Source organism: Camelus dromedarius, chromosome 4 (genome assembly GCF_036321535.1).
Source record: "Camelus dromedarius isolate mCamDro1 chromosome 4, mCamDro1.pat, whole genome shotgun sequence".
In the NCBI taxonomy this organism is placed as follows: domain Eukaryota; kingdom Metazoa; phylum Chordata; class Mammalia; order Artiodactyla; family Camelidae; genus Camelus; species Camelus dromedarius.
In genome coordinates, this window is record NC_087439.1 from 78,101,695 (window position 1) to 78,127,701 (window position 26,007).

General features: G+C 36.1%; 1 protein-coding gene across 1 annotated transcript in view; it reads left to right on the forward strand.

Moving 5' to 3' along the window:
- The window catches only part of TMEFF2 (transmembrane protein with EGF like and two follistatin like domains 2), a 223,007-nt gene that overhangs the window by 150,750 nt on the left and 46,250 nt on the right, over positions 1 to 26,007 (forward strand). The window contains exons 6-7 of the mRNA XM_010979726.3: positions 22,126 to 22,274; positions 23,003 to 23,062. Coding sequence (XP_010978028.1) covers positions 22,126 to 22,274; positions 23,003 to 23,062 — 209 coding nt within the window. The remainder of the gene's footprint in view (positions 1 to 22,125; positions 22,275 to 23,002; positions 23,063 to 26,007) is intronic.

Sequence of the window (26,007 nt, forward strand, 5' to 3'; positions counted from 1 at the left end):
AAGCTTTGTTCATTAACAAAATTCCAGGCCCTCTTGCGAAATTCCCTTTGTGGTTCCAATTCCTGTCCTGCTTTTCTTCATCTGATTCCTAAACTTTCTCAGTTTCAGTCACCGTATTTACCCCACAAATTATATGTGTCTGTAATATATATGCTTGTTTTTGTTTTTATGCTACTTAAATCATTTAACTTAATGTATAATTTAAATACTGAATTTTAGGAAGAAAACAACTAGCAGGTTCGTTCCCTTCGAAGTAAAATCAACGGGATACATCAGCAAGATACCACAAATTAAATCTCCTCTTTTTAAAACAACAACAACAAAAAGAAAACAGAGTATAAATCAATTCTGTATGATCTTTGCAATAGAACTTTGTGTAACACTAGGCCTTAGCTCTCTCTTTGGTGTCATCTGGGAGCTGTGTGTATCTTCTCACCAAGGTTCAAACAGTTGTGACTGCCCATTGTAAACAAATGACAAATTCAGTTGCGTTTTCTACTTAGTAAGTTAAATTAACAAAAATATTCCTAAAATATTTATATCCTCCAAGCTAGCTACCCTGGCTAATCAGCCCAGAGTCCCCAGGCCTTATCTGCTGCTCCCACTGGGGTTGACCCGGCTGCCAGGAAAGGACTCGCACTCCATGACCCTGCCCACTTGGAGCAGACCCCCAGGAGGCCTCATTTAATCTTTTTTTCAGACCAGATTTTTAGAAACACTATTGTGAAAGAGAATTTATGGTATATTTGCTAGCTGATCAACAGAGGATAAGAACTGCTGAGTCTGCTTTGAAAAATGATAGTTCTCTGGGCAACCCAAAGATTTCCTCAGTCTTATTCTTCACCTTTTCCCTTAGACTCTCATTTTTCTTGTTCTTCAAATTTTTCCCCCTTAATTTCTTAAAGGGGCAAAGAATTCTGGAATCTTCAATAATCAAAATTCCTTTTTCTCCCTTTGACATCCTGCTTCAGTCTCTTTCTTCTATGAGTCCTGTGATCGGTCCTCTTGGAAAGTGACTGGTAAAATAAAGGGAAGTTGAGTAAGTAATCCCAGATTGGGATTAGTGCAATCATTTAGAAAGAAAGCCAGCACCTGTGTTTGGAAAGATACAGTCTCTCTTTAAGATACTAATGAGAAGATGTACTCTTGAACTTTTTAAAATGCTTTTTCAACAACTTGAAATGATCAGAAAATAAAAAGACAAATGCTAAAAATACTGTTTAATAGATAAAGTATAGCTGAGTATTACACATTTGAGAGGTCATTCTAAAATGAAACAGAAGTTAAAAAATAAAACAAGAGATTTATTTTGCTCTTAAAGTGTCAGCATACAATTCAATATGCTGTTGAGAACACAGTAATGGTCCCAAGTCAAATGAAGGTTATGCTATAATTAATACTCTGAATTGTTAAGGAGAAGCAAAGGTGAAGTAAAATGCTTTTATTATTATTTTTGTTGAAATCTTATTAAAAACTTTTAATGGAGTGCAAACTAGAGACCATCTTTAAAGTCTCGAGTTAGATTAGATGTGTAGCCATTAACAGTGTCACTTAACATAAAGCTTTTTGAAAATAACTATCACAACATAGACATGGGCTGACATTGTTTTCTATCTTCGTTGTGTTTTCTTTGCTATTTCAGAGAAAATTTAGAGCCTAAACAATATAAAGTGTGATTATCAGACTTAATCTTGCTTCTGAAATATACCTGAAAATCTCTGGATTATAATTTACACTCAAAAAATTAAAACTAATAAATAATTTAGCATTTTAATTCAGTGGTTCTCAGTTGTACTTAAATGCTCAAGCACTTAAGAATTATGACACTCTTTGCAGATTTTCATGGAATAATGATATTTTAATTGAGTTGAAAGAATTAAGAGGAAATTCACCTGCAGAAATATGACAGTTTTTATATGCATGCAAGTCTCTGCACATAAAAAGTAATGATTCATAACACATATTTGAGAATACATACAAGGCTTGTCTCATTTCTTATGTGCTCTTGGTTCATTCATTTTGTCATCTGATAGCAGCACATGCCACTAGACAAACTGAAGAACAAATGAAACTAAAAAAGGCGTGTTGGCGGTGGTGGGGGCGCGTGGGAGAGAAATTTACAAAACAGAAAAAAATCTTCTGTTTTTCTTAAGGAATTGGGAAAAAAAGCTGTTATTATGTTATTTTAGTGGCAGAACATCTTGATTGAGCTCCCAACAGAATTGTTTCCTAGAAGCATAGTATGAAACCTACTATTTTAGTGTGTATTTTTTCAGACACATTTCCAAAAGGGAACACTTTATATGAGCAAGCAAAAATAGCCTAATCACACCAAGTTTCTTCACATTATGAAAAGTGAAGGCCTTAAAAATAATTCTCATCATGCAAAACCAATTCTCCATGTAATATTCTGATCATTTTAGCACAGTTTAGGTATTATTCTAATTATTTAATTAACCTGCCTGCCTATTGAATCACCATCTAACACTTCTTGCTGCCTTTTTATTCTTAGCAAAGAAAGATGTGCAAACTTCAATATAGATATACTGTCATAAAAAGCCAAGGCAAAATACAAGGACCCTGAAGAGAAAAAAACAAAGGCAATATTTATAAATGCAATATCTTGTGCATGGTATAATTATCATTTCGGAGGAAGGAAGCAATTCTGAAAACAAATTTTCAAAGCTATTTTTACACTAATATTATTTTTTGTAAATGTACAGCCATTATGGTAAAGTTATCTTTTCCTTCCTTAAGTTCAGAATTGTCAAAGTTAATTTCCTGGTATGCAATGTGCCTTTCTTTTGTTATTTACATGTTTAGCCAAAGTTAGACTAGAGTGCCCATTTATTTATACACTTGAGGGCACTGTGAGTTGATGAGGAAAATTCTGTGTAACACATCCATGTGCAGACATTCCCAGTACTTCCCCATGATGGTTCTGATGAAGATGTGTTCAGCAATTTATTAACGACTTTTGTGCTTTAAGAGCTCTAGTAATAAAGGTTAAAAAAAAAAAACAGTATCATCCACTTTGGCTGACTCTTCTTATACCAAAATCAAAAATATTTGGCTAGTGATAATTAATATAAAAAAGAACTCATTAAAAAAATAATACTTTGGGATAGTAGTAGAAACTGGTGAAATACAATTTATTATTATTAATAAAATGAAAATAAATAAATATTAGCATAACAATTTCACCAGTTTTTTTCCTTCTAGAAGATTTATTTCCAATAATGTTTTGTCTTAAACAGCAAGCATTATAGTAGATGCTGTGTGAATGTACGTAAGAGAGAGCAACAATATTATGTAATAATATTGTTATTATTGTGCTTAAAAGGAATTGGTTTGATCACATAGATACAGTGAATTAAGGATAAGATCTTAGCGGGGTGGTATAATTTAGTGATAGAGTACAGGCTTAGCATACATAAGGTCCTGGGTTCAGTCCCCAGTACCTCCATTTAAAAAAAAAATATATATATATATATAAGATATATATATATATATAAAATATATAAATATATATATATCTAATTACCCCCCCAACCAAAAAAAGAATAAGATTTTAGAGTATCCTGGTTACTTCCTAGGGCAGCAAAGTTTATTTTACTACCTTAAAAAAATACTGCAAATAAACCGAAAACATAATTTGTCTAAATTCTCAGAAAACCTGTAATTTTGTCAGTTATGAGTTTTTCAAATTCATGACTTTGAAATGTTTAAATACTTAATTATACTTCTGCTGCATAAAAATATACGAAGTCGAAGTTTCACATAGAAATCATCAGAGGACTTGAATGGGGAGAGGCAAGAGAGGAGAAAGGGAAGAGAGGACCCAGTGCCATCCCCAGCCCCCTCCCATCTGGCGCTGCCAAGCTGCAGGATGCCAATTCAATAGGACAGAGTCAATCAAATCCCCTTTTAAATAATAATTGAAGAAAATAAAATGAAAGGAAGAAAGACAAGTACACTAGATTAAATGCTCCAAGATGAGTGTGAATAAATGAAAAACGCTTGCAAAACTGAGAAGGCAGGAGAATCAGCAAGTGCGTAGTTATGGCATCTTAATGTGTAAGGGTAAAAAAAATAAGTGTCATAAGGATAAGCTAGAAGGAAAGAGAAAATGTTGAACCACTAACTTTCTGCTAAGTAAAAAGTCTAACACAGTTATATAGAATTCTTTTTCTTGGCTATCGCAAATGACTTTACGAGTTAGAAAGAATATCTGCTCATTGACAGAGACTAGAAACCCAAGGCTCAGAGAAACCACACTTGCCTCTAACAGAGCTTGCATTTTATAGACTCCAATAGAACTAATCGTTTTCATAGACTCGAATAGTACCAATTCCCCTACCCTATGCCCCTCCTCGCCCCTTCCTCTCATCTGTCAACCAGCCAGAGGCGTGTCACCTCAGATGAGCTTGTCACTCTAGGTAGCAGTGAGGAAGGTGAGGAGTGGTTTGGTGAAAGACTGGAGTGAGAGCTGAGGGAGAAGTATCGATTTCACTGAACTTCAAATGACTAGCTGGTAAAAAAGAACATGGAAGAAAGTGTAAAAGGTTCTGAGATGGACTCACAGGGTTGTGGGTATGTCTCACTGACTGAGTGCAGGGTCTCAGGCCAGGAATGAGCATTAGTGTGTCACAGTTCACGTCTCAGTTGATGAGGCATGAGATTAAAATAATATTAGTTACTTGAGTGCCGTATGCAGATAGTTGCCGAAGTGTTTGTGGTTAGCATGGTCAAACTGTAGTGTTCAAAGTAATTCTAAGCGTAAATGACCCTTAACCAATGTAATCTAATTATGAACTGTTAATAAACAACAGTAAATATGTATTTACTAAGTAATTAGACTACATTGAATGGAAATGAGAGTCATCCCATTCAGTTCCCGGTTGCCTGAAACCTCTTTGTATATTTCTAATAATTTTTATCTAACAGTTAGTTTAACCTTGTCTCTCAATTCATGGGATTCTATCATCTTTGGTCCATGCAGAGATTCTTCCATGTGATACGGCCACCACCCCAAAAACTGGTAGCATCATCATTCTCCATTTGAAGCTGTCTTTATAATTTATAGGTTAAAAGTGAATATTTGCCTGTGTGACTCAAGGCCTGGTATAGATATATTGGCTCATCTCTGTACAGTCCTTGTATTTAGCCAACATTCATTTTAAGTGTCTTGTCCTGTGAAACTTTTCATTATCTATGACTGCAAGCTTACACTGCAGTTAGGTTAGGCTGACATGGCGATTGCTTGAACTATGACACTGTTATGATACAGTGAGACAACATCAATGTTTTGTGACACTGGCATTAGGCTTCAAGGAAAAGAGGACGGACCCTAGTCTCTCAAGCAAACTGACAGCTCTGGTTCCACTTTCCTGAATATGATACCAAGGAAAATGGTGTGTTTCTTCTCACAGAAAGGAGCCATCTTCTGAATGTCACACTTACTGTTTAAATGTTTTGAGCTGCTTATTAAGTGAACACCATTGTTTCCTGCATATGCATTATTCTTTTAAAAATATATTTAGTGTAGATTGTTTGAATAAGATTCCTTCAAAGTATATTATATTTAACAGGCTTGTGTCTTCTGCTATTTAAAAACATTATAAAAGGATGACCATTCTTGACCTTTAAAAACTAGGCTATAGACTATAAATTGTGCAGGTTAGCCGGCTGAAGTCTTTAATTGTGAATTCTTTCAAAGGGGCACACAAATTGCAAAATATGTAGCCAAATGGAACAAGTTCAGAATTAGCATCTGAAACCCTATAACTGTTTTAGGCCTTACCAGCCTGGCAAAAAAAAAAACATCTATGACAGCCTCTAGAGTGTCATTTAACCATTTTAGTGTCACTCTGTCAACAGAAATGTTCCAGTGACAAGTCACAGTTATATGTTTTAGATTTGATTTTCATAAATCATTTTTGTAGATAAAACTTTATGTAGCAACATATAACCCAGGCCTTAATATTAACTAACCACCCTCCTAACAGCATGCTCTCTGCCCAGGCACAGAATACATTATCAGGAAAGCAGAAGAAATCTTGCCAAGCAAAGGGAAGTACTGTTTGCTTGGCACTGGATTTCTTTATTACCCTCATTTACTGCAGGGCATACCTTCTGACTAGTCTCCAGAAGCCATAGTCAAAAACAATGTCTGAGAAAAGACACAGTCTTTCACTGTAAAATATTTATGCAATATTTAACATGCCTTCTGATTCCAATTCATGTTTTAGTAATAGCTGCATATAATATAAGCAATAAATTGGTATACATTTTTCACCTTGTTGTATCTAAATATTTGAACCTACGGAGAGCACTTTCAAGCAGTGCAGGCCCATTTATTCGGTTTTCAGTAGCTGCTGCTTCATTTTGAAATGAAATAGATCTGTTGATACAAGTATAATTGGAAGTCAGATCAGAATGATCAAATGATCAAATTACTTAAATTAGACACATACTGAATTGCCTAAAGATGAAGAAACTGCCTGATTGGCAAAGGCTTACAGCAGACAGTAACCTTCAATCACTTTCTAACTCTGCAGTAAACACTGACTCATACTTTGAAGGATAGGTGATATAAAGGATAGTATCAAAGGTTGGTACAAATAAAATAGTCATTAAAAGAAACAAGGCTGATTGAGTTTTTGTTCCAAATAAGAAGATTCTGACAGATGGGGAATCCAAACCATTTTCAGCATCTCAATGGGAAAAAAAAAAAGAATGAAATTATATAATATGGATTTCAATGCCCAAAATGTATACAAATAATGAAAAGGTGAATTGTATGCATTTCATGTAGCTTAGGATTGTCAAACTGTGGGGACTTTTACCATTTATACTGATTACTGAATACTGATTCTTGGGATACGAAATTTATCATCATATTTAAAAATAACGTAGCCCACTTAACAGGGAGATTTGGTCCATTTTCTTTTTGGTAATTAAATACCAAAATGTCTAATAACTTGTATATGGCAGTCACCCCATTTATTCAGCAAATACTTATTGCACATCCACTATGAGCTAAGCATTTAACAAAAATTAATAAATATTTATTGTATCTAAGAATGAAGGAATGCTTTTCTTGATAGTTGAAGCAAAATAACGTGAATTGATCTAGTTAACCAGATAATTCAAGTCAAAAGTTTGTCTAGACCACTAAAATATAAACATATTTTTAATTCAGAAATGTATTCATTTATTTACTCATTTACTCAAATATTTATTGAGTGCCTATATGTGCCTGATATTATTGTTCTAGGCCTGAAGAATACAACAGATAGAATCACTTTCTACACATAGCATATACTGAAGTGTAGAAAATAGACAAGTTTAAACAAGTATGCGGTACAATGTCAGGATTCGGAGATGGAAGCGCTGACTTTGACAGGGTTGTCAGGGAAGGCTTCTCTGAAAAGGTCTTATTTGAGCCATGCAAATGTCTGATTTAAGAACATTGCAGGCAGAGGGAGCAGTAAGTGAACAATCCTGGTGGCACAAGATATAGTGTGTCCTTGGAGTAGTAAAAAGTCCACTGTGGTGGGCACGTGAAAAGGGCAGAGAAGACTGATAGGAAATGAGATTGGAGAGATGGCCAAGGGTCAGATCATGGAAGGCCTCATAAACCAGGGTGGGAACCACTGGTTTTATTCTAAGATCCATGGAAAGACTGTGCTGGGTTTTGAGCAAGGGAATGATTTAATCTTGTTTACATTTTAAAAACACCACCCTGGCCATCCTGCGAACTGGCTCGAGGGAGGCAGAGTAGAAACAGATAAGACAATTTAGAGGCTCTTTCATTTCCCTGGTGACTTAGAGTGTGTGTATATTCATCTTTAGCTGTCTTTTGATTCCTAACATCTTAGTGCCATAATTCTAGATTGGACTATTTTTTTTCTATGTCCAAGAAGAAAAATTTTAATTTGTAAACACTTTTACTAATTTTTCTATACCTTGTCATTCTAATTTATATATTGATAATTTTTCTCAGTACAATATTTTAAATCTCTTATACAAGTTACTCTCTGATCTATATGAGTATGGCTACAAAGCTAAAGTCATCCCATTTCTTTCCAGATAAAAATACATTTTTAATTATATTATTCCTTTTGACTAGAACTTTACATTTTAAAAGTATTTTTCATATTAGAAAAAACTCCAAATTAAAGAACAGATCAGTTCACTTATTTAGGGCTAGCATGTTATCACGGAAAATATGAGCTTAAACTCCAACTCATGTTCAAGGGGCCCCTGACTGATACAACTTCTGGATGAGTAATGAAAGCAACCTGTATGGTGTGCTGGCATTGGTCCCATTGGTGCCTTGATATGAGTCTGGTAATGATCTCAGCAAGCCCCAAGGCTGCCTGCCTGACAGCCGTCAACTCTCAGCAGATCATTTGTGAGTGGGAAAGTTATAGAGTACACTCTATTCAGTGGCATTAACAGAAGTTATCAACCAATGACTTTAAATTGTAATCAATTGTAGGCTGATTTATTTAAATATAATTTATTTATGTTTTTTGTATGCTCATTCATAGTGTGGCACTTAAAGGTACTTATTTTGAAAAAAATAAAAGATAATATGTGATAATAAGAAATATTGCTTTGAACTCAAAGAAATTATAGTTTGCTTAAGATAGAAGGCTGATAATTTATGAAATGAATGAATAGCCTGGGGAGGATAAATTAAATCCCTAACATAGACTGTATATAATTATGGTCACAACAAAGGTAAAATAAGAAAAATATTGCCAAGTTTCAGGTAATAACTTACGATAAACCCAGTGTTTGTTATAGGCCATACATAGCTTGTTGGTTTCACTAAAATGCTTTTTCCTCTCAGAAGAGTTCAAAACGCTTCTTTGAAAAACATTGTATTCCTGTAGTAACCACTTACTATTACTGAAAGAAAAGTCCACATTTGATTATGCAGCTTAAAAAGCCTTCTGAGATGAAGCCAAGAGCAGGACCGATTTGCACAGCCATGCTTAAGAATAGAAATGCGGACATTCTAATTAGGATAAAAAGAATAGCACCGTTAGTGAATACGTCTAGCATGAAAAAATAAATGAGAGCAAAAGAATTCAATGTGATTTTATGCATGTTGCTACATGTATATTTATCTAAAATCTATAAATTGAGCTTGTTTCCAATATGTTTGAAAGTATGGTTCATCTCTCATCTCATTTATATTGTCTCTGCATATAAGTACATTTATATCATCTTTATAGGTGATATATTAAAAACATGTTTTTCTACATTTTTATCAACAATTTTCAACCTTTCCGTGTTCTAAATAGTAAGCTTCTTTGCTAGATGGTAAGTTCCATGAATGGCAGGGAATTTTTTTTCCTAAGTACTGTCTACTGAAAAAAATGCACAGCCTTAAAGCTGAGAATTAATGTGTTGCTCAGTGACCTTACTGAGAACTATAGCCCAGGATGCAGCCTCTCAGGTAGCTCTGAAGAACTGTTCCAAAGAGGTCAGGGAGGAGCCAAGGATATACAGGAGTTTTTCTGGGGGGAAAAAAAAAACATGTAGTTAAACGTCAAAAGATGACTGCCAATCACAAAAGCCGCCATCTCAAGTTAACGATTTTAGTGCCTTTCTATACATGGGAAGGTGCAAGAGTCTGGGCTCATTGAAATTATTCCTTTGATGTGCATCTTAACTGTATAGGGCCAGTATCCAGTTTTTCGTCATCTTAAATTCCACTCAGAGCGCATCATCGGTGGCAGCTGCAAGTATCTGATGGCTTGATGGCAGGCAATATTCTTTGTTTAATGAAATGGCAGGCAATATTTTTGTCCACAGTTTGTAGCTTGTATACTTGGCTGAAATATTTGGGGAGAGAGAAAGCAGTAAAGAAAGGGAGAAAAGTAAGAAAGAATAAAGGACAGATAACAAGGGCTAAAAAAAATTTAGGAGCAAATGAACTTATTTTTAGCATTACTCAGTGTGGTGATGATCTAAGAATTTCCAAGAATTTGTAATATATCTAGACAATCAGATAAATAAGCTAATGTTTCTATATTCTGAAAGTTACACAGAATAACAAATATTAAAATCTGTAGGACAATGCCAAATATCTCATTTTTAAAAGAGAACGTACTGGAGGTGTTATCTGTTAACAGTTTCTTTTTTAAGCAAAAAAAAAATGAAAGAGACATTAATGTAGTACTTTCAAATATGGCAGAAAAAACTCAATTTATGGATTTTAGATAAATATACATAGCAAATAGTTCTTTTATCCAATTGGTCAAAGCTTATTTGCAGTTGATTAATTAGGTATAGGTGGAAAGGTAATGTAGTGAGTGTAGTGATGGCCAACCTGGACTAGACCAATTTAAAACAAAGACGAAGAATGAACTCTCCATGAGCACAAGCAGCAGCAGAGCCTGCTAAGCACCAAATATCATATAAAGTTGTTTTTGTTTGTTCTCCACTCATACCCCCAGACAACCTTTGGAGGTAGATGTTATTGTGAGCTAGGAGTTATTTTCCACATTTTACAAGTGAGTCAAGTAACTTGCAAAATTAAGATTTTTAACTCAGGTCTATTGTTCATTCAGCGAGCATTTATTAGGTACAGATAGTGGGCTGAGCCACTAATTACAATATCCACAGGTCCGTGTTCTTCCCACTAAACTGTGAAGATGTGTGACACAGGACAGGATGGACAGCAAGTGAGTGAGGTTACAGATGATGAAACAGCCAGCAACCTAGTAGAGGGAGCAGAGCCCCAGGAAGGAAGCACTCTCAGCTGACACAGAGCACAGCTGGAGCCCTGGAAGGTTAGGAGTCACTGAGTAATTCACCAACTGGAAGGACAGTCAGGAAATGTTGAAGAACCAAACAGGAATCCTCACTCACCCATTCATTCATTCAACCATTATATATAGAATGTGTACTACCTGCAAAGCACTGTGCTAGCAGCCAGGAAGGGCAGGGGACAACACCAACCTCATTGAGTAGAGGCTTCAGCAGAGAAGAAGCTGCAAAAACTGTGAGGATGATGGGAAGATGAGGTCGTGCTGGATAAATAGAAGTAGTAGGTAAAATCAGTATAAGGAAACAAAGTACCAGAATTTCAGAACTGACCACCCTAGACCTCATCTTATTTGGTCAGCTTGTCTTGGAGTATCTTGCAGCCAGAGATCCAGCAACTACAAAGCAAGAAGGTCCAAACCAGACCCCAAGGTCCTGACTCCTGGTGCAGGATTCTTTCAATGACCTGGTCTGATTTCCAGAAGCTTCTATTGCTCTGGGTCCCAAACAGGATGCCTGTGCTATCATTTCTAACATGAAACAGGAGACAAGAGTTTTCCAGAAGGAGAAAACTGTTTTATCATGTACTGTCTGAATGAACACACGGGAGAGAGTCAACCAAGGGAGGAGGATGAGAAATGATACTGTTAGGGAGGTATCTTCAGCAGAGGAGAGGATTTAGAAGTCCTCTCGCTACAAGTCACCATGGAAACAATCTGTTAAAATTCTGCTCCTTAAAGTTTGAGTTCAAGCATCACATTCTCTGTGAAATCTTTCTAGGCCCTCCAGGTAGAAGTCATTGTTTCTCCTCAGCGCTCTCAAAACATACTGTTCATGCCAACAAAGCCCAGCTCTGACGACCTGTTTGGGGGATTTTTTTTTTTTTTTTCTTATTTCATTGTGCTCTCTGTTGCCAGCCCAGATCACATGGGCCATCTTGGTGTCTCTGATACATAGCCCAGCATCTGGCCCCAAGCAGGTGCCCAACTACACTTAAAAGGTTAGACTGAATTCAGTGAGATCCGTGATAAATGAAAACGCGTGTGCCTAGGAACGGAAAACAAACAAACAAACAAAACAAGAAGGGTGGCAGTAAGGGTTGCAGCCCTTCAAACACCTTGAGCAAAAGGACCTCACCAGGGGTTCACAGCAGGGAGGTCTTCACACATCCTGTACTTTCGTACCTTTTAAAGCTTAATGTGTTTGAGAAACTCTGAAGTATTCTTATTTCAAAGCAAAATGTTCAGACATTTCTACTTCAAGTCCTTCATCCCAAGGGTTTCAGAATAGCTCATGACTATTTCTGGCTGCCAGCACTGCCGTACATCCCTGTTTCAGAGCATCCAAACTCACCGGCAGCCCTGCAGGAAGTCAATGAAGAACGCTGGCTTGGCCTGTAAACTAAAATGCCACCATGTGTTTGCGAGTTTAACATTTCAGTGGGTGAATGAGTAAGATGACAAGAGAGGGAGAGGAGGATGGAGACGGTTCCCGTCATATGACAAACTGCTTCAAAATCATTTTTATACAGACAGAAACTCAGTCTTAAACAGTTATTTACAAAGAAACATTTTATTCCACTGGAATTTCTCCATGCACATATTAATTTTTTCAAATGTGGTTTGAATAATTTAGAAATAAATCATCGAGATCTAAATCAATGGAAAAACAATATTTACCAAGCTTGACATTTAAGCAAAATGTCAAATCTAATATTTTTTCATTATATTTTGAAACACTCAAAAATATAACACATGTGCATCCACCACCTAGTTTTAACAAACATTTTACCATATTTGCTTTTGATCTTTTCTTAAGAAACATAACATTAAAGATAAAGTTAAAGGCATCCTCCTTCCTTAATCATATTTCCCACCTTCTCTTTCCAGGGCTAGTGTGTAGCATCTTTATGAATATTTTAATTACATTTTTCATTATTCAAATAATGGAATTTATTGTAGCATGTTATAATATGTATTAAATACTATTTTAAAAGCAAATTTAAATTAAATTGACCCTAAAATTAATAAGTGAAAGATAACAGATGATGTAATCATAAAAGGAAAGCATTCGATACAAATTTTAATTATGAATGTAGGTAGTTCATGCCAGCACAATTTAATCAACACTTTATTTTTACACTCAATTATAACAGCATAAACTTTTGGGGACATCAATCTGGAAAAAAACATGTTACAAAAACACTGAGAATTAATTTCATGAGGAAACACCACAAGTATACAAATATCACTTGTTTTCCTAGCTCTATATCATAAGAGCAATAAAATTGATATTGAAACTTGTTGGATAGATATTTTATTGTTCCCATTTATCACCCATCCTTCACACACACACACACACACACACACACACACACACACTGCTCTGAGCTCCCTGACAGCCAAGGAGTAAAGGGAAACATATTAGGTCTTAAGCTAATAAAAGGAGATACACCAGATCATCAGTTGAGATTACCTTTTTTCTTCGTATTGTCATGAAAGTCCTTATAGAAAAATAAATAAAAATTAAACAAATGAAAGCCACCTGAACAATGGAACAGACAGTATTTTTAAGCTAGCAGCTTTACCACAATGCAGAGCTATCTTTCGTGTACTGTTTCCTACATCTCATGGATAAAATCCAAGGGCGTCGTGTCAAATTGCAGCTTTGTGGAAAATCTAGACTAATGATGTTCATGCATATTTGCTCCTGAAAGTACTTCACCAAATGAAGGCCACCAGAGGGCCAGTTTGTAAAATATAAACACGAAGACCCTGTGCTGGCTGAAGTGGGTGTGGGAATCCTGCAGCTGGTCCTAAAGGAAGTTGCTAAAACACTCAACATGATCGTGACAGAAAGAAGTGAGTGGGAATTTAGTCTATCACGTTATTCAAATGCAATTTTTTCATTGTATTGTTTTTCCATCAAACGTTTTATTCTGGGGTTTTCATGCTTTCTGACTTTGTTGTGTGCTAAGGCGCATCTAGTCAGAGCAACCACGCTTCTCAGTCATCACAGAATCACCCTTGGTTATTGAATATGTTTTCCAGCTTAATGAGCAAGAGTATACACATGATGCTAATGAGCGATTCTTGCTTCAAGATACTTTTAAAAATGTATATGAGCAAGAAGAATTGTTTACTCTGATTATTTTAAAATGTAAATGCAGCTGCTCCAAAAAGGAAAAATCCTGAGACAAATGCGACTGTGATCCATGAAAACGGATCACGAATTCAATCCTGCTTCAACTATACCGTGTGTACTGAAGAGGGGCAAGGGAGCACGCGCAGCCTCGTTCGCTCTGTGCGACGGCGGCACTAACAACGTGTCCGCTGCCGCAGTCGTCTTCAGTCCGTCCTGGAATCAGACGGGGTAGACATTAGCACAAGGAGCAATTCTCTAAACCGCGGATATCGCCATCATGCTAGAGCCCCATTTGCCTCCGTCGCAGTAGCAGAGGAAAGGAAATTCTCCCTCCCAGGCGAGGAAAGAAGGCCTTCCCGAGTCCCACACGCAGCTGCCTCCCTGAGCCTGGCTGGTCTTCTCCCAAGTTTCCGATTTGGAACAGAACTCAGGTCAGGAAATAAAGCAGGAAAGGGTAGCGCAGGAAAAGCATGGGGGGTGACATTTGCGCCCTAGCACTTTGCTGCAATGTGCCTTAACTATAAAGCCTCTAAGCCCGATTGATTCTTCCTTTCCTTCTTAGAGAGCACGCCTCACTCCGAGCTTCCCTCGTTAGTCCCTGCAGCGGACGGCGACACCGGTCACTGGTCCCTCTACCCGCACTCCACTGCAAGCTAATATTCCTAAAGCACCCCCTTCATCATGCTGACCTTCTCATCGCCCTGGGCTCAGAAAGCTTTCAGGACTCCCCACTGCCTAGAAGATAAAGACCACTCTCTGGACTGGAATTGAGGCCCTTTACAGTCCGTCCACAGAGTGTTGTACTCTGCCACTCTTACTGGCAAGAGTTCGTTTCAATCGCACTGATTTATTCCTGATCCGCCTAGAGTCCCGTGCACGGTCCGCCTCCGCACATTTCCCCATGTCATTCAGTTCCCTCCTACCCATCCTTTTAAGATACTTCAGTTTCCATGTTTTCCCCTCTATGTTGTGAGCATTAAACCTGGGAGTCACGTGGATGTTAGAGCTAAGTGCCTGGCGCAGGGTCTCCTCCAGAGTTGCATCCTCTTTCTGACCACTCCATCTTGGCTTTACTTGGTGACTCAGTTCTGCTGACTGCTCCACCAGTGATGTTTTTGGATCCTTGCATTTAATCACCTGTCTCTGTCACCTGGCACCACACGTGTATCACCTGCAGCATGCGGAGGAATGCATATCACTGAAGCATGTACATTAAACAAAAATATTAAACTCCTTATTGGAATGAAAGAGAGAGAAAAAGGATGTGACTGAGATTTCTCAGTAGGCTGTGCCAACTCTCTGCCCTAGAAAGAGCTAAGGGACTTGCTTAAAATGCTGATTTCTGAGTCCTATCCCAGGTGTATTGCATCAGAATTTCTCATGGTGAATCTTACACACATTGGATTTGGGAAATCTCTTATGGGTGAGGACAATTTAAGATTTAAAACCACTAAACCAAAAGTTAACAATGACCAATATTTACTGGGTGATTACAACTTCTAGAAACATTGTTAAGCAGTTTATGTACATTATTCCACTTAATCCCTACAACCCTGAGTGAGCATCTCCATTTTCATAGGTTTGGGGAAATTAAAAAACTAGCCCAATGCCAATACAACTGGTAAGTGATCAAGCCTCAAACACAGGTCTGATGCAAAACTTCAAGCTCTAGTCTCCGTGCCATCTACCTTTATTATTTTAGACATTATGTTAGTACATAGCTATCAGTCTACTTCCCAGAAATTGTTCCTCCTGTTAAATATGTGATTCTGTTTTTGAAAGTTATGACATCACCGGGGGAAGGGTTTCTCAGCTAAGTTTCCCTTTGTTCAGATACCCATTGACCGGCCATCTGTTGTCCTAGGCTTTTTCCCAATATTCCCAAGAACTTTCCATCTAATAGGCCAACTTCTATGCTTTACTCCTTACAAAGAGATAGATATTAATGGCAACTGAACTTTTTCCACGTACAGGAGAAGCCTGGTCCCCCTTGGATAACATCACTGCAGTCCTGGGTAGCATGTCTGGAGAAAGGCATTGCTCCTTCCTTCTCGGTTTCAAAACAAAAAGGGTTGTCCTTTTCAAATTGAAAAAATATACATATATTGACCCAAGTTCACGTATGTCACCTAAGTAACAACAGGGCAGACTTCCTAGTCTTACCTTTCAGTCAATACTTTTCCATCCTTTGTATAGAGAGTTTAATTTTTCAATAAATTTTCACATCTCTTACTTCATTTTTTCCTCAAATGCAGTTGCTCCTGAACTGTAGTTTATTTATATGTAAAATACTTAGAATCAAGTTCCATCCAAAGAAGTGACATGAATATTAATGAATAAATGTGTTTACAGTATCACAAGAGTCTTGAATGAAAGGTACACACTGTTTTCACTGTCACTAGCGTAAGGCAGCTCATCCATTCCAGGCGTGACGGAGACACTGACAGTAGCTCTGACCTCGTTTCCTGGCCAGGCCAGAAGTGGTTTGCAGTCACAACCCTACAGACACACGAGCTCAAGGGAGAAAACCCAGTCAAGGTCCAAAACAACCCCGACAACCACCCTCCCTGCCGTGCAACTGAGTGCTTCAAACCTGCTTAGGAATGTGGTATAGTCAGAATTCTGAATGGACACCAAATCAGGGAACGTGGGAGAGGAATAAGTGACGGGCATGTCTAAAAGAGGAAACAAAATCTAGGGAAATTAGAGGGCAGCCACAAACCAGACACATGAATAAGTAATCTGCTCCCTGGCAGTGTTTGCATCCTCACACTCTGGTGGATGATGAGGCATTCTTAAATTCCTGGCAAAGGCTTATTTAACTCATTTCAAAACATCCTTGGAAGAGGCATTTCAAGAGAGGCAGAGAACTCAATTAAAGTCAACCCCCCAAAAGAAATTCATGAGATAATTATAAATGTATGTGAGTTGTCTTAGACACCACCTTTCACTTCCTATAATTTAGATTCTTCACTCCATCAAGTGGTCTTTTAAAATGACTGGATGTTTCTCTTCTTTCTTTAATTCAGAGAGCTAAGGTTTTCAGTCAATGTTAATTTTCTTTGAAGGATTTTCAGAAGGGAGTATTTCCACATAGAGACCCCTGAAATTATTATTTTCAAGGAAGGCTGATTCTTTTTCTTTGTAGCCTAGAAGAAAAGAGATCTATGTAATCGCAGTGTCAAAGTGTCAAAAGACTGAGATAGGTTGGAAAAAAAAGAAGAAAAGAAAAGAAAACACAAAAAACCTGAAAGGCATCCATGCAGTCCTCAGCCTTACAAATCCTTGGCTCACATAAAATACTTGTGACACGCTGTAATTAACTAGTTACTCCTCTCAGAATGAATAATAACGCAATTATTTGCCAAATGCAGTGAAGAAGGGATAGTTTCTGTTTTTAAAAATGTTCGTCTTTCATTTCCATAGAAAGAAAAACCCTGGATTAATTTACATAAACTGCAAAAGCAGAGTGACCTGCAGTTTCTCTGTTACACCATGTGATAATTCTGTCACCTTTTTATCAGAGCCTTATATTTTTCAATGGTTTGAAACAGCACTAAACTGACAAGTCACTACCATGTTCAAATTGTATTGGTTCTTAAAAATTGCACCCAAATACCATAGAATATAAGTAGTAACCTGGCTGGGGAAAACATCTCTTTTTTTATAATTGGAATTCCATGTCATTAAAGCCACTAAGGGCTAGTGAGCCTCCGTTTCCTTTGTCTGGGTAGACACAAATAAAAGGAGGAAGGTGAACCTTAGTCGTTCAAGGTCCTTCTCCTTCCTTACAGATTCCACGTGCCAAGTAGCACAAAGTTAGGTGAGAGTGTATCTGAACACATCACTGGGTCTCTCTCCCATGTGTTAATGTCTAGACAATGACTGTTTTCTTTAATTTTTTTCAAATCCATCTCACCACTATCTCAGTAATTCATTTAGCAAGCATTTATTGAAGTCTTGCTATGATGCACTGTACTAAGTACCAGGAAGTCAAAGGTAAAAAAAGACACATTGCCCTTGAGAAGGCTGCAGAAAAGTGAAGATATGAACTGGATAATAGGCACATTAACAATGTAGTAAATGCCACCAGTGAGCCCGATTTCCACACACACACATACAAATTCATTCACTCGTATAAACACACAAAACCCTGCTGCTCCATGAATGCGAACTTCCAAAAATTCCAGAATCTTTAGAAGTTTTGAAGCAGAGACTTAGAAAAGATTTAGCGCTAAAACACTGTAATTTTGTAATTTCAGTAGAGTCAGCTGGAGTGTATTTATGTGTAAGTGTGTGTCTGTCTAAATGTGTTTTTCTGTGGAGCCAACTTTATATAGAGTTTTGTTAAGGATAAAATATTCTGAACAATTGATGCCTTAAATAGTCAGATTAATACGTATCAGTTACGCATTTTAATACCTTAAACCTAACATTCTCTGATACATTCCTATGATACTATGATACTAAAAAGCCTGGATCGTTTGTTTGGGAAGACAGAGACTGAGTCAATGTGATGTAAATTCATAAAATCATGGTAAGTCGTCCAAAAGTAGACATAGTCTTGTTTTTTCAAGCCCTGTTCATCCAAAGTATTCCTTTAATTAGTTAATAGTAGGAATTTTGGTCTATCTTGTTTTTCACTGTACTGACCAATACATAGAACAGTGCAGGTTCTGGCATCAGACTCCCTACATTTCAGATTAGGTTCTTCCCCATACAAGCTGTGTCCTTCTCCGAGCCTACATCTTCTTCTCTGCAAGATGGAGAGAGTAATAGGAACAACCTCATAGAGATGGAAGGATGAAAGGGCTAACAGCATATCAAGTATGTAGCACTAGGACAGGCACTGTCATTAAATAAATTATTATTATTATCATTATCCTCAGCTTCAACTGAATATTCATTTGATCTCAGAGAGGACATTTAATATTTGCCAATAAAATTATTTAGCTATCTTGTATCTGTTTTTATGTCAGCAGAGTGATAGGAATTTGTATTAATTTTATCTTTTCTTTAGAAATATAAAATCATGTTTTGTACTCATTCATTTCACTTGTGTATGTGTTAAACCCACAGTTACTACAAGTTTAGTGTGTGCAAGGTATTGTACGGGGCAAGGAACACAAAGATGATTTAGCCACTGCTGATAAAAGTCAAGATGGACTTAGAGTTTGAGACCATGATTCTGGAATCTTGCATGGTTTTCTAACTAATAAAGCCTAATAAACTTAGGTACAAAAAATATATATATAGTAAAGAATGATCATACAATCAAAGTTCATTGGTCTTCCATAAACACAGAGATGGTAAATCTTGGTAAGCCAGTCACAGCATTTCTCTTTCCCTGAGCTACATAGTTTTTAAGCCTTTTCAGCAAATCATTGAAGCTTCTTCCACAATCAAAGAAAGAAAAATATTCACCATAGACTTCTAATTTCCAATTCTTGAGCAAAAATTTTTATGATACTTATGCGTTTCTTTAATATATGCAAGGCCCTAAGAGGAGGGAGGAAGGAGGGCAGTATAATGACCCTATACGGTAGAGAAAGAGATAAGTATAATCCTGCTTTCATGAAGCTTATATCCCAGCAAAACTACATCTTACTTTCACCTGAATGAATCTAGGTCCTCCTTTTGAGATGAGAATAGAAATGCCAAATGTCTGCACTTTTTTCTTTGCCATTTCCTGAAAGGCTTTGTTAGAGGCAGCAAGAATGAAGAATTTCCAAAGGGGAAACAAACCTTGAAAGGAGATCCCTGAACGAGTGTTGCTAGGAAAGAAAAGGGAAGAAGGTGTTAGCAGCAAAAAGTCTGTGGGTCTAAAATCAGATAGGTCAAATTGAAAAAAAAAATTTAGAAAATTGGAAAAGGAGGATCTTGTAAGATATCCTGAACAATTGTTTAATTTGGTGCTATGGCTTAATTAAGTGAATTTTCCACTGAAACATTGAATCTGGCCAATTCAGTTCAAATTTTCTCTTTCCATCACTATTCTCATTTCACCATTTTGTTATGATACCAAACGGATTTCTGAACTGCCAGTTATTTTTTGGTCAAGATTATATATAGTGTACATCCCTGAATTTCTCTGGATTCAATTTGGAGAAACCTGCAAAGCCCTTGATATCTCACATTATTTACTCTTCAGATAGACAGAGATTCTCACACAATTTTCTCTCTGCTTTGTCGCTGCTTAACAGATAATTACTTCACTGTCTTTCAAGGAGGTGGTCCCTAGAGTCTAGCACAACAACAGTCAAAACCTAAACTGGCTTCCAGGTCAATGAAGCTATCTTTTTAAAAATACAAAAAGTCAGCCCCCTCTCTTTATTTATTACGAACGGTTAAGGAGAACCAGCCTGATCTACAGTCACTTCTCCAAATCCCTTATGAAAAGGACCAAAAGTTCTTTGAGCACGTAGGAGCTCCTGATCTCAGAATTTTCAGATGCCAAAAATGAGCTGAGGAAGCAGTGTCGTGATCCCAGTAGCTGTCATCATATAGAACATCACAGCTGAGGTAGGAACACCACTCTCAATGACTTCAGCATATAGAAATGGTTACCATCTGTCCTATCTGTTCCTAAATAAGGGAAATATTAAAAATAACCAAGTGTAACTAAAGCAATTCTCTTACCCCCCCAAAAAAAATTAAGCAAACTAGCACATTTTTTTTGCCAGCATATTTAACAGAGATCTAGGTAATTCTGATACAGATGGTCTAAAGCCTACACTGTGAGAAGCACTGGTGTGTAGACAAACTTTCTCTCACTCAATCAACAAACTGATCAAGCAGTGATTCCCAGGAAATGAGTCTGGTGCCAGGCTGACTGCTTCAGAATACAGAATTCTAGGCTTTCCCCCCAGATTTACGGAGGCCCAGAAACCTGCTTATAAATGGCCATGTTTAAAAATTTTCCTGGAAATTCCAATACACAGCCTGTGGTGAGAAGAAAGGAGTTGTATTTTACTTTAACACATCTGTAGGGGGTCCTTGTTCCACAATTACTAGCTCTCTGACCTTATGTAATATCATTGGTCTATAAAATGGCTGTTGTGAAGATTGAAGGAAGCAATGCGTGTTAAGAGCCCAGCATGCGGTAAGCTGCTTGCTACTGTTATCATTATATTCCACACCCAGTTCTAAGTAAGACACACAGAAGTAAAGTGTGTGGCTCACCACCTCGAGAAGCATATCATCTATTTAGAAAAGTAATATAAATATTAATAAAAATTTAAAATAGGAGTTTATGTTCGAAGGTAGTAACATATTTGCACACATAAACACAAAATTCTGAGTGACGAAGTAGATTGTAAAATACAGAGAATTATAAGAACATAGGAGAAATCATAAAAAGCTTGCTTTAAAATATCTAATTCTTTTAATTCAAGTGACCTAAGTTTCATTAATTCACCAAATTTTTTAATCTCTATTAGAAAACAATTAAAATCATGAGTGATAATCAACGTATTATTTAAAACTGAAACTAGAAAAAAGAGTCTTATGTATATGGGAAAGGGCTCCATGGGACAGACTCCAAGCGGCTCATGAAACCCCTAAAATATTATGCAAGGTTGTTTATATGAGTAAAGGAGTTTCTAGGGAGTGATCCATACCTTTTCCTTGATTTTCAAAGGGTTTGATGGTATCCTCAAAACGTTAAGGACCACTGAAAACTGCTGTTTAGCACATCTTAGGTGCATCCTCGTGTATGCTAAAGAACTTTAACTCCTGATTGCATTTCAAATAATGTCCTTGTGTACCTTCTTTTAAATGTCCTCTGAATCATTTTCCTTGAGCTTTCACCATTCGAAGATCCTGAGAAAAAGAAGTAACACAGTCAGATTTCATTTGAGGAAATTGTAAAGCAGTTTCATGGCTACTTCAGCCTGTTCAAATTCTGCAGGCATCAGCATGGAAGTTTATGTACATGTTTTAAAAGTTCCAGTGGCAGAGATTAACCGATGATTATTTTCTGAGTTTTCCCTTCTAATTTTCATCTATTGCTCAGTCTTTTGAATAATTTTCGATTAGTTCTGTGTTTCTTTTCATCTCCGGTGGAGGAGTGAAGGAACTTCCCCAGAAGGACAGTCCGATTTTACCAACTTGCATTTTGCCCACCTAGCAATTCCTCCACTTTGTGTTTTATTTATAATGTGGTTACATGTTTTTATTTCTCTCTTCCTTTAGGTGTGTGTGCAACATTGACTGTTCTCAAACCAACTTCAATCCCCTCTGTGCTTCTGATGGGAAATCTTATGATAATGCATGTCAAATCAAAGAAGCATCATGTCAGAAACAGGAGAAAATTGAAGTCATGTCGTTGGGTCGATGTCAAGGTAATGTTCACACCAAAATTCATTTCCAAAAATGTCTTTAGTCTTTGTGTAGAAATAAAAAGTGGCGATAACTCCTTATTAGGCAGCTATTTCATTTTGGAAAGACAATTCTGATTTATAACGGATAGTAAAATTTACTGTAGCAGTTGTGGTGATTACTGGAGTTTGAGGGCCATTGGCAGCCATCCATATTTTTTCCTGTGTAATGTGGCTGTATCGTCACAATGCCCTCAACACAGAAGCCAATATTCAGGAAATAGCAGACATTCTCCTTGCACGGGGGAAAAAAATGGAAAATCATTTTTAGCAAAAAATCTAAAGATTTATTAGACCACCTTGAAATCAAAAGCCAATCACACTATTTTTATGCATTGGTTCAAAAGAAATACTTCCAGTACATTTTTAAAAGCAGGATGTACTAGAATGTTCTATTTTGCTTCTTGTTCAGAAACAAAACTTTTTCTTGGTTTTTGACCTGTTATTCTTTTACCCAGCTTATCTCAGTTATAATTGTGAACCTTCTCCTTGACCTAAACTTTAGAAAGCCTGTATCATTCTAGTGTTCACTCTCAATCAGAAACTGACATTGTAAATCTGCTTTAAATACAGATGGCTTTGAAGTATAGTTGTGAAGATTCCTTAATTGTAATGAAGATACTGTTAGAAGAATATGTTTGACAATATCTAGGAAACAACTAATCAATCTTTATTGTTAATTTTTAACACAGATAACACAACTACCACTACTAAATCTGAAGATGGGCATTATGCAAGAACAGATTATGCAGGTACGTAATATTTTCTACTACAAAATACGAGCACTCCTATTAAAGAGTCCTAGGGAATCACTGTTTACCATTGATCCTAAATTGAGCTGGCAAGACTTCTGACGTGTGCTCATCTTCTCTTGCTTAGTTCAGACTTTCAACAGGCAAGATTTAATTTTTGTTAAAGCAAATAAGACACAATTGTTTTTTGCTATAGTTAAAGCAGTTGTCAAAAATGTCAGTAAGAAATAATTAACTTGTTTTGACAGTGCAAATGGTACAAATGACAAAACATTTATCAAATTAACGGGCATCGGTGGAAATTAATGCAATTTTTGGCAGTATAATGTAATAAATGCAAATGTTCTTGTTTGAATTTTTATAAAAGTCAACAATAAAAAAGTTTGCTAGTCTCTAAAAAAGCTAAAAAGAAAGGATAGCTATAAATAGCAATACAGGCTGTCTCTGTTTAGAAGCAAAGTTAAAAAGATGGATAATTTATTTTAAAAATGATAAATTTCTTTAATTTACTTAGAAACTAAAATATAGCTCTGACACATAAAATTATAAAGCATTTTATGTGGAAATGTAAATCATTTAGCAATTATAGAATATTATTTTGAGGAATATTTTTGCTTAATATAATTTTCCTAGGGTGAGAAATAATTTGTGGGTGTTCAAATAAGATTTTAACAGATTCTTAAATTTTATAGAAACTTAAGATAAAAATATAATATAATAAAAATAAAATTATTGAGGTTGATAATGATATGTAGTACTTTATAAAACGTGTCCATTTAGCTATTAAACATTTCTAACTAGATTTATGGCTAATATTCAATCAAAAATGGCTTATCTTTTGAAATATGGACTACTATTCACTCTTTCTGAAATTGCATTTCCATTAACAATATTTCTGCCATTATATTTATATACGTAATAAATCTCGATGAAATTTTAAAAAGTCAATCATATTTCTTATTTCTAGGTACCGCAAACCTCTCAGAATTTGAAAATAACAAAAGGAATCTTATTTTGAATTTTCTGTTTTTATCTTAATGATTTTCAACATGTAGATAAAACTTTCCATGTGCTAGAAGCCTAGAATTATCATGGACGATGATACTTGAAAAAACATGAGTTCTCTGTGGACGTTGTAGAGCTGTTCCTGAGTGTCCAGGAGTGAGATTACTAGGTGTGCCTTGAGAAGAACAGTCCATGGTCAATAGGTTTGGGAAGAGCCCAGATAAACAAATGAATTTTTTACCCAGAACTCCTCATAGCTCTTCTGTGCACTGTAAGCATTTTAAGAGATATGCATCTTTTGTTTATTTAATGTTTTTTTGTGTGTGTTTTATTGTGCAGAATTTCTAATATATACAAAATACACATAAAGGTAGGCTATATAGTATAATGAACCCACATGTTCTCATTGCTCAAACTCAGGAATATCAACTCATGGCTAACTTAGTCCCATCCCCACGCTTATCTTTCCCCGCTTTCAAAATATGTGGAAATGCATTCAGGAAATTACATCATTTTATTCACAAATACTTTAGCTTGCATCTCTAAAAGATCAATCCTTTTTAAATAAAATTACAATATCATTATTACATCTAAAATAATTATGAATAATTCCTAATAATATGTAGCTTTTACCAAACTTACTTGATGGATAACACATTTTTTGTGACACATTTTGCAATAGTAGTGATACCAAGAATGCACTTTGGAATATGCTGATCCACAGGAAAATATTAAAAGTAATAAAAGATAATAATGGAAAATTAAGGTCTGAAACTAATAGTATATATTTTAAGTTTTAAATGATACCAAGTTTAAATTCTATATTTTATTACAAATAACAGCTCTATCTTGGTATTTTAGGTCACTACCTGAGATACTTAATTTTACTGTAGCCTAAAATATTTGTAGATTTCACAAGGATCTCACTTTTATACAAGGAGTAACTTACTAATTGCACTTAAAATACCTTTATTAAACCCATTTTACAAAGTGATTCATTTGGAAAAAAAATCTTCAAAAATGTAAGTTTTATGAATATCTCCTCCATTGAATCATCCATCATTGGACTCCTAGGAAAATCAAGCCTCTCCCTGAGAATTTTGCCCCTGAAACAAAGAACTCTTCAAGTTGATTAGCATCAATATGCAAATATGTGTGCATTTATAAAATTGCACCAATAAATATCACAATGGAGTTGATCACTCTCTCAATATTATTCATATTGCATATTAATAGTTTGCTAATTTTCAAAGAGTTGGGGAGTTGAATTTTTATTCCAAAAAAATTTTACATTAGAGTTTGGTTTCCAACAGATGAGCTCCGATCTTCAGTGTCAATGTTTTTAATTGATATTGTTTCCTATCTTATGTCTTTATTGAACTGGAGAATGTGTTTTTATTTTTTTTAACATTTTTTATTGATTTATAATCATTTTACAATGTTGTGTCAAATTCCAGTGTTCAGCACAATTTTTCAGTTATTCATGGACATATACACACTCATTGTCACATTTTTTTCTCTGTGAGTTATCATAACATTTTGTGTGTATTTCCCTGTGCTATACAGTGTAGTCTATTCTACAATTTTGAAATCCCAGTCTATCCCTTCCCACCCTCCACCCACCTGGTAACCACAAGTCTGTATTCTCTGTCTGTGAGTCTATTTCTGTCCTTTATTTACGCTTTGTTTTTGTTTGTTTGTTTGTTTTTGTTTTTGTTTTTTAGATTCCACATATGAGCAATCTCATATGGTATTTTTCTTTCTCTTTCTGGCTTACTTCACTTAGAATGACATTCTCCAGGAGCATCCATGTTGCTGCAAATGGCATTATGTTGTCAGTTTTTATGGCTGAGTAGTATTCCATTGTATAAATATACCACATCTTCTTTATCCAGTCACCTGTTGATGGACATTTAGGCTGTTTCCATGTTTTGGCTATT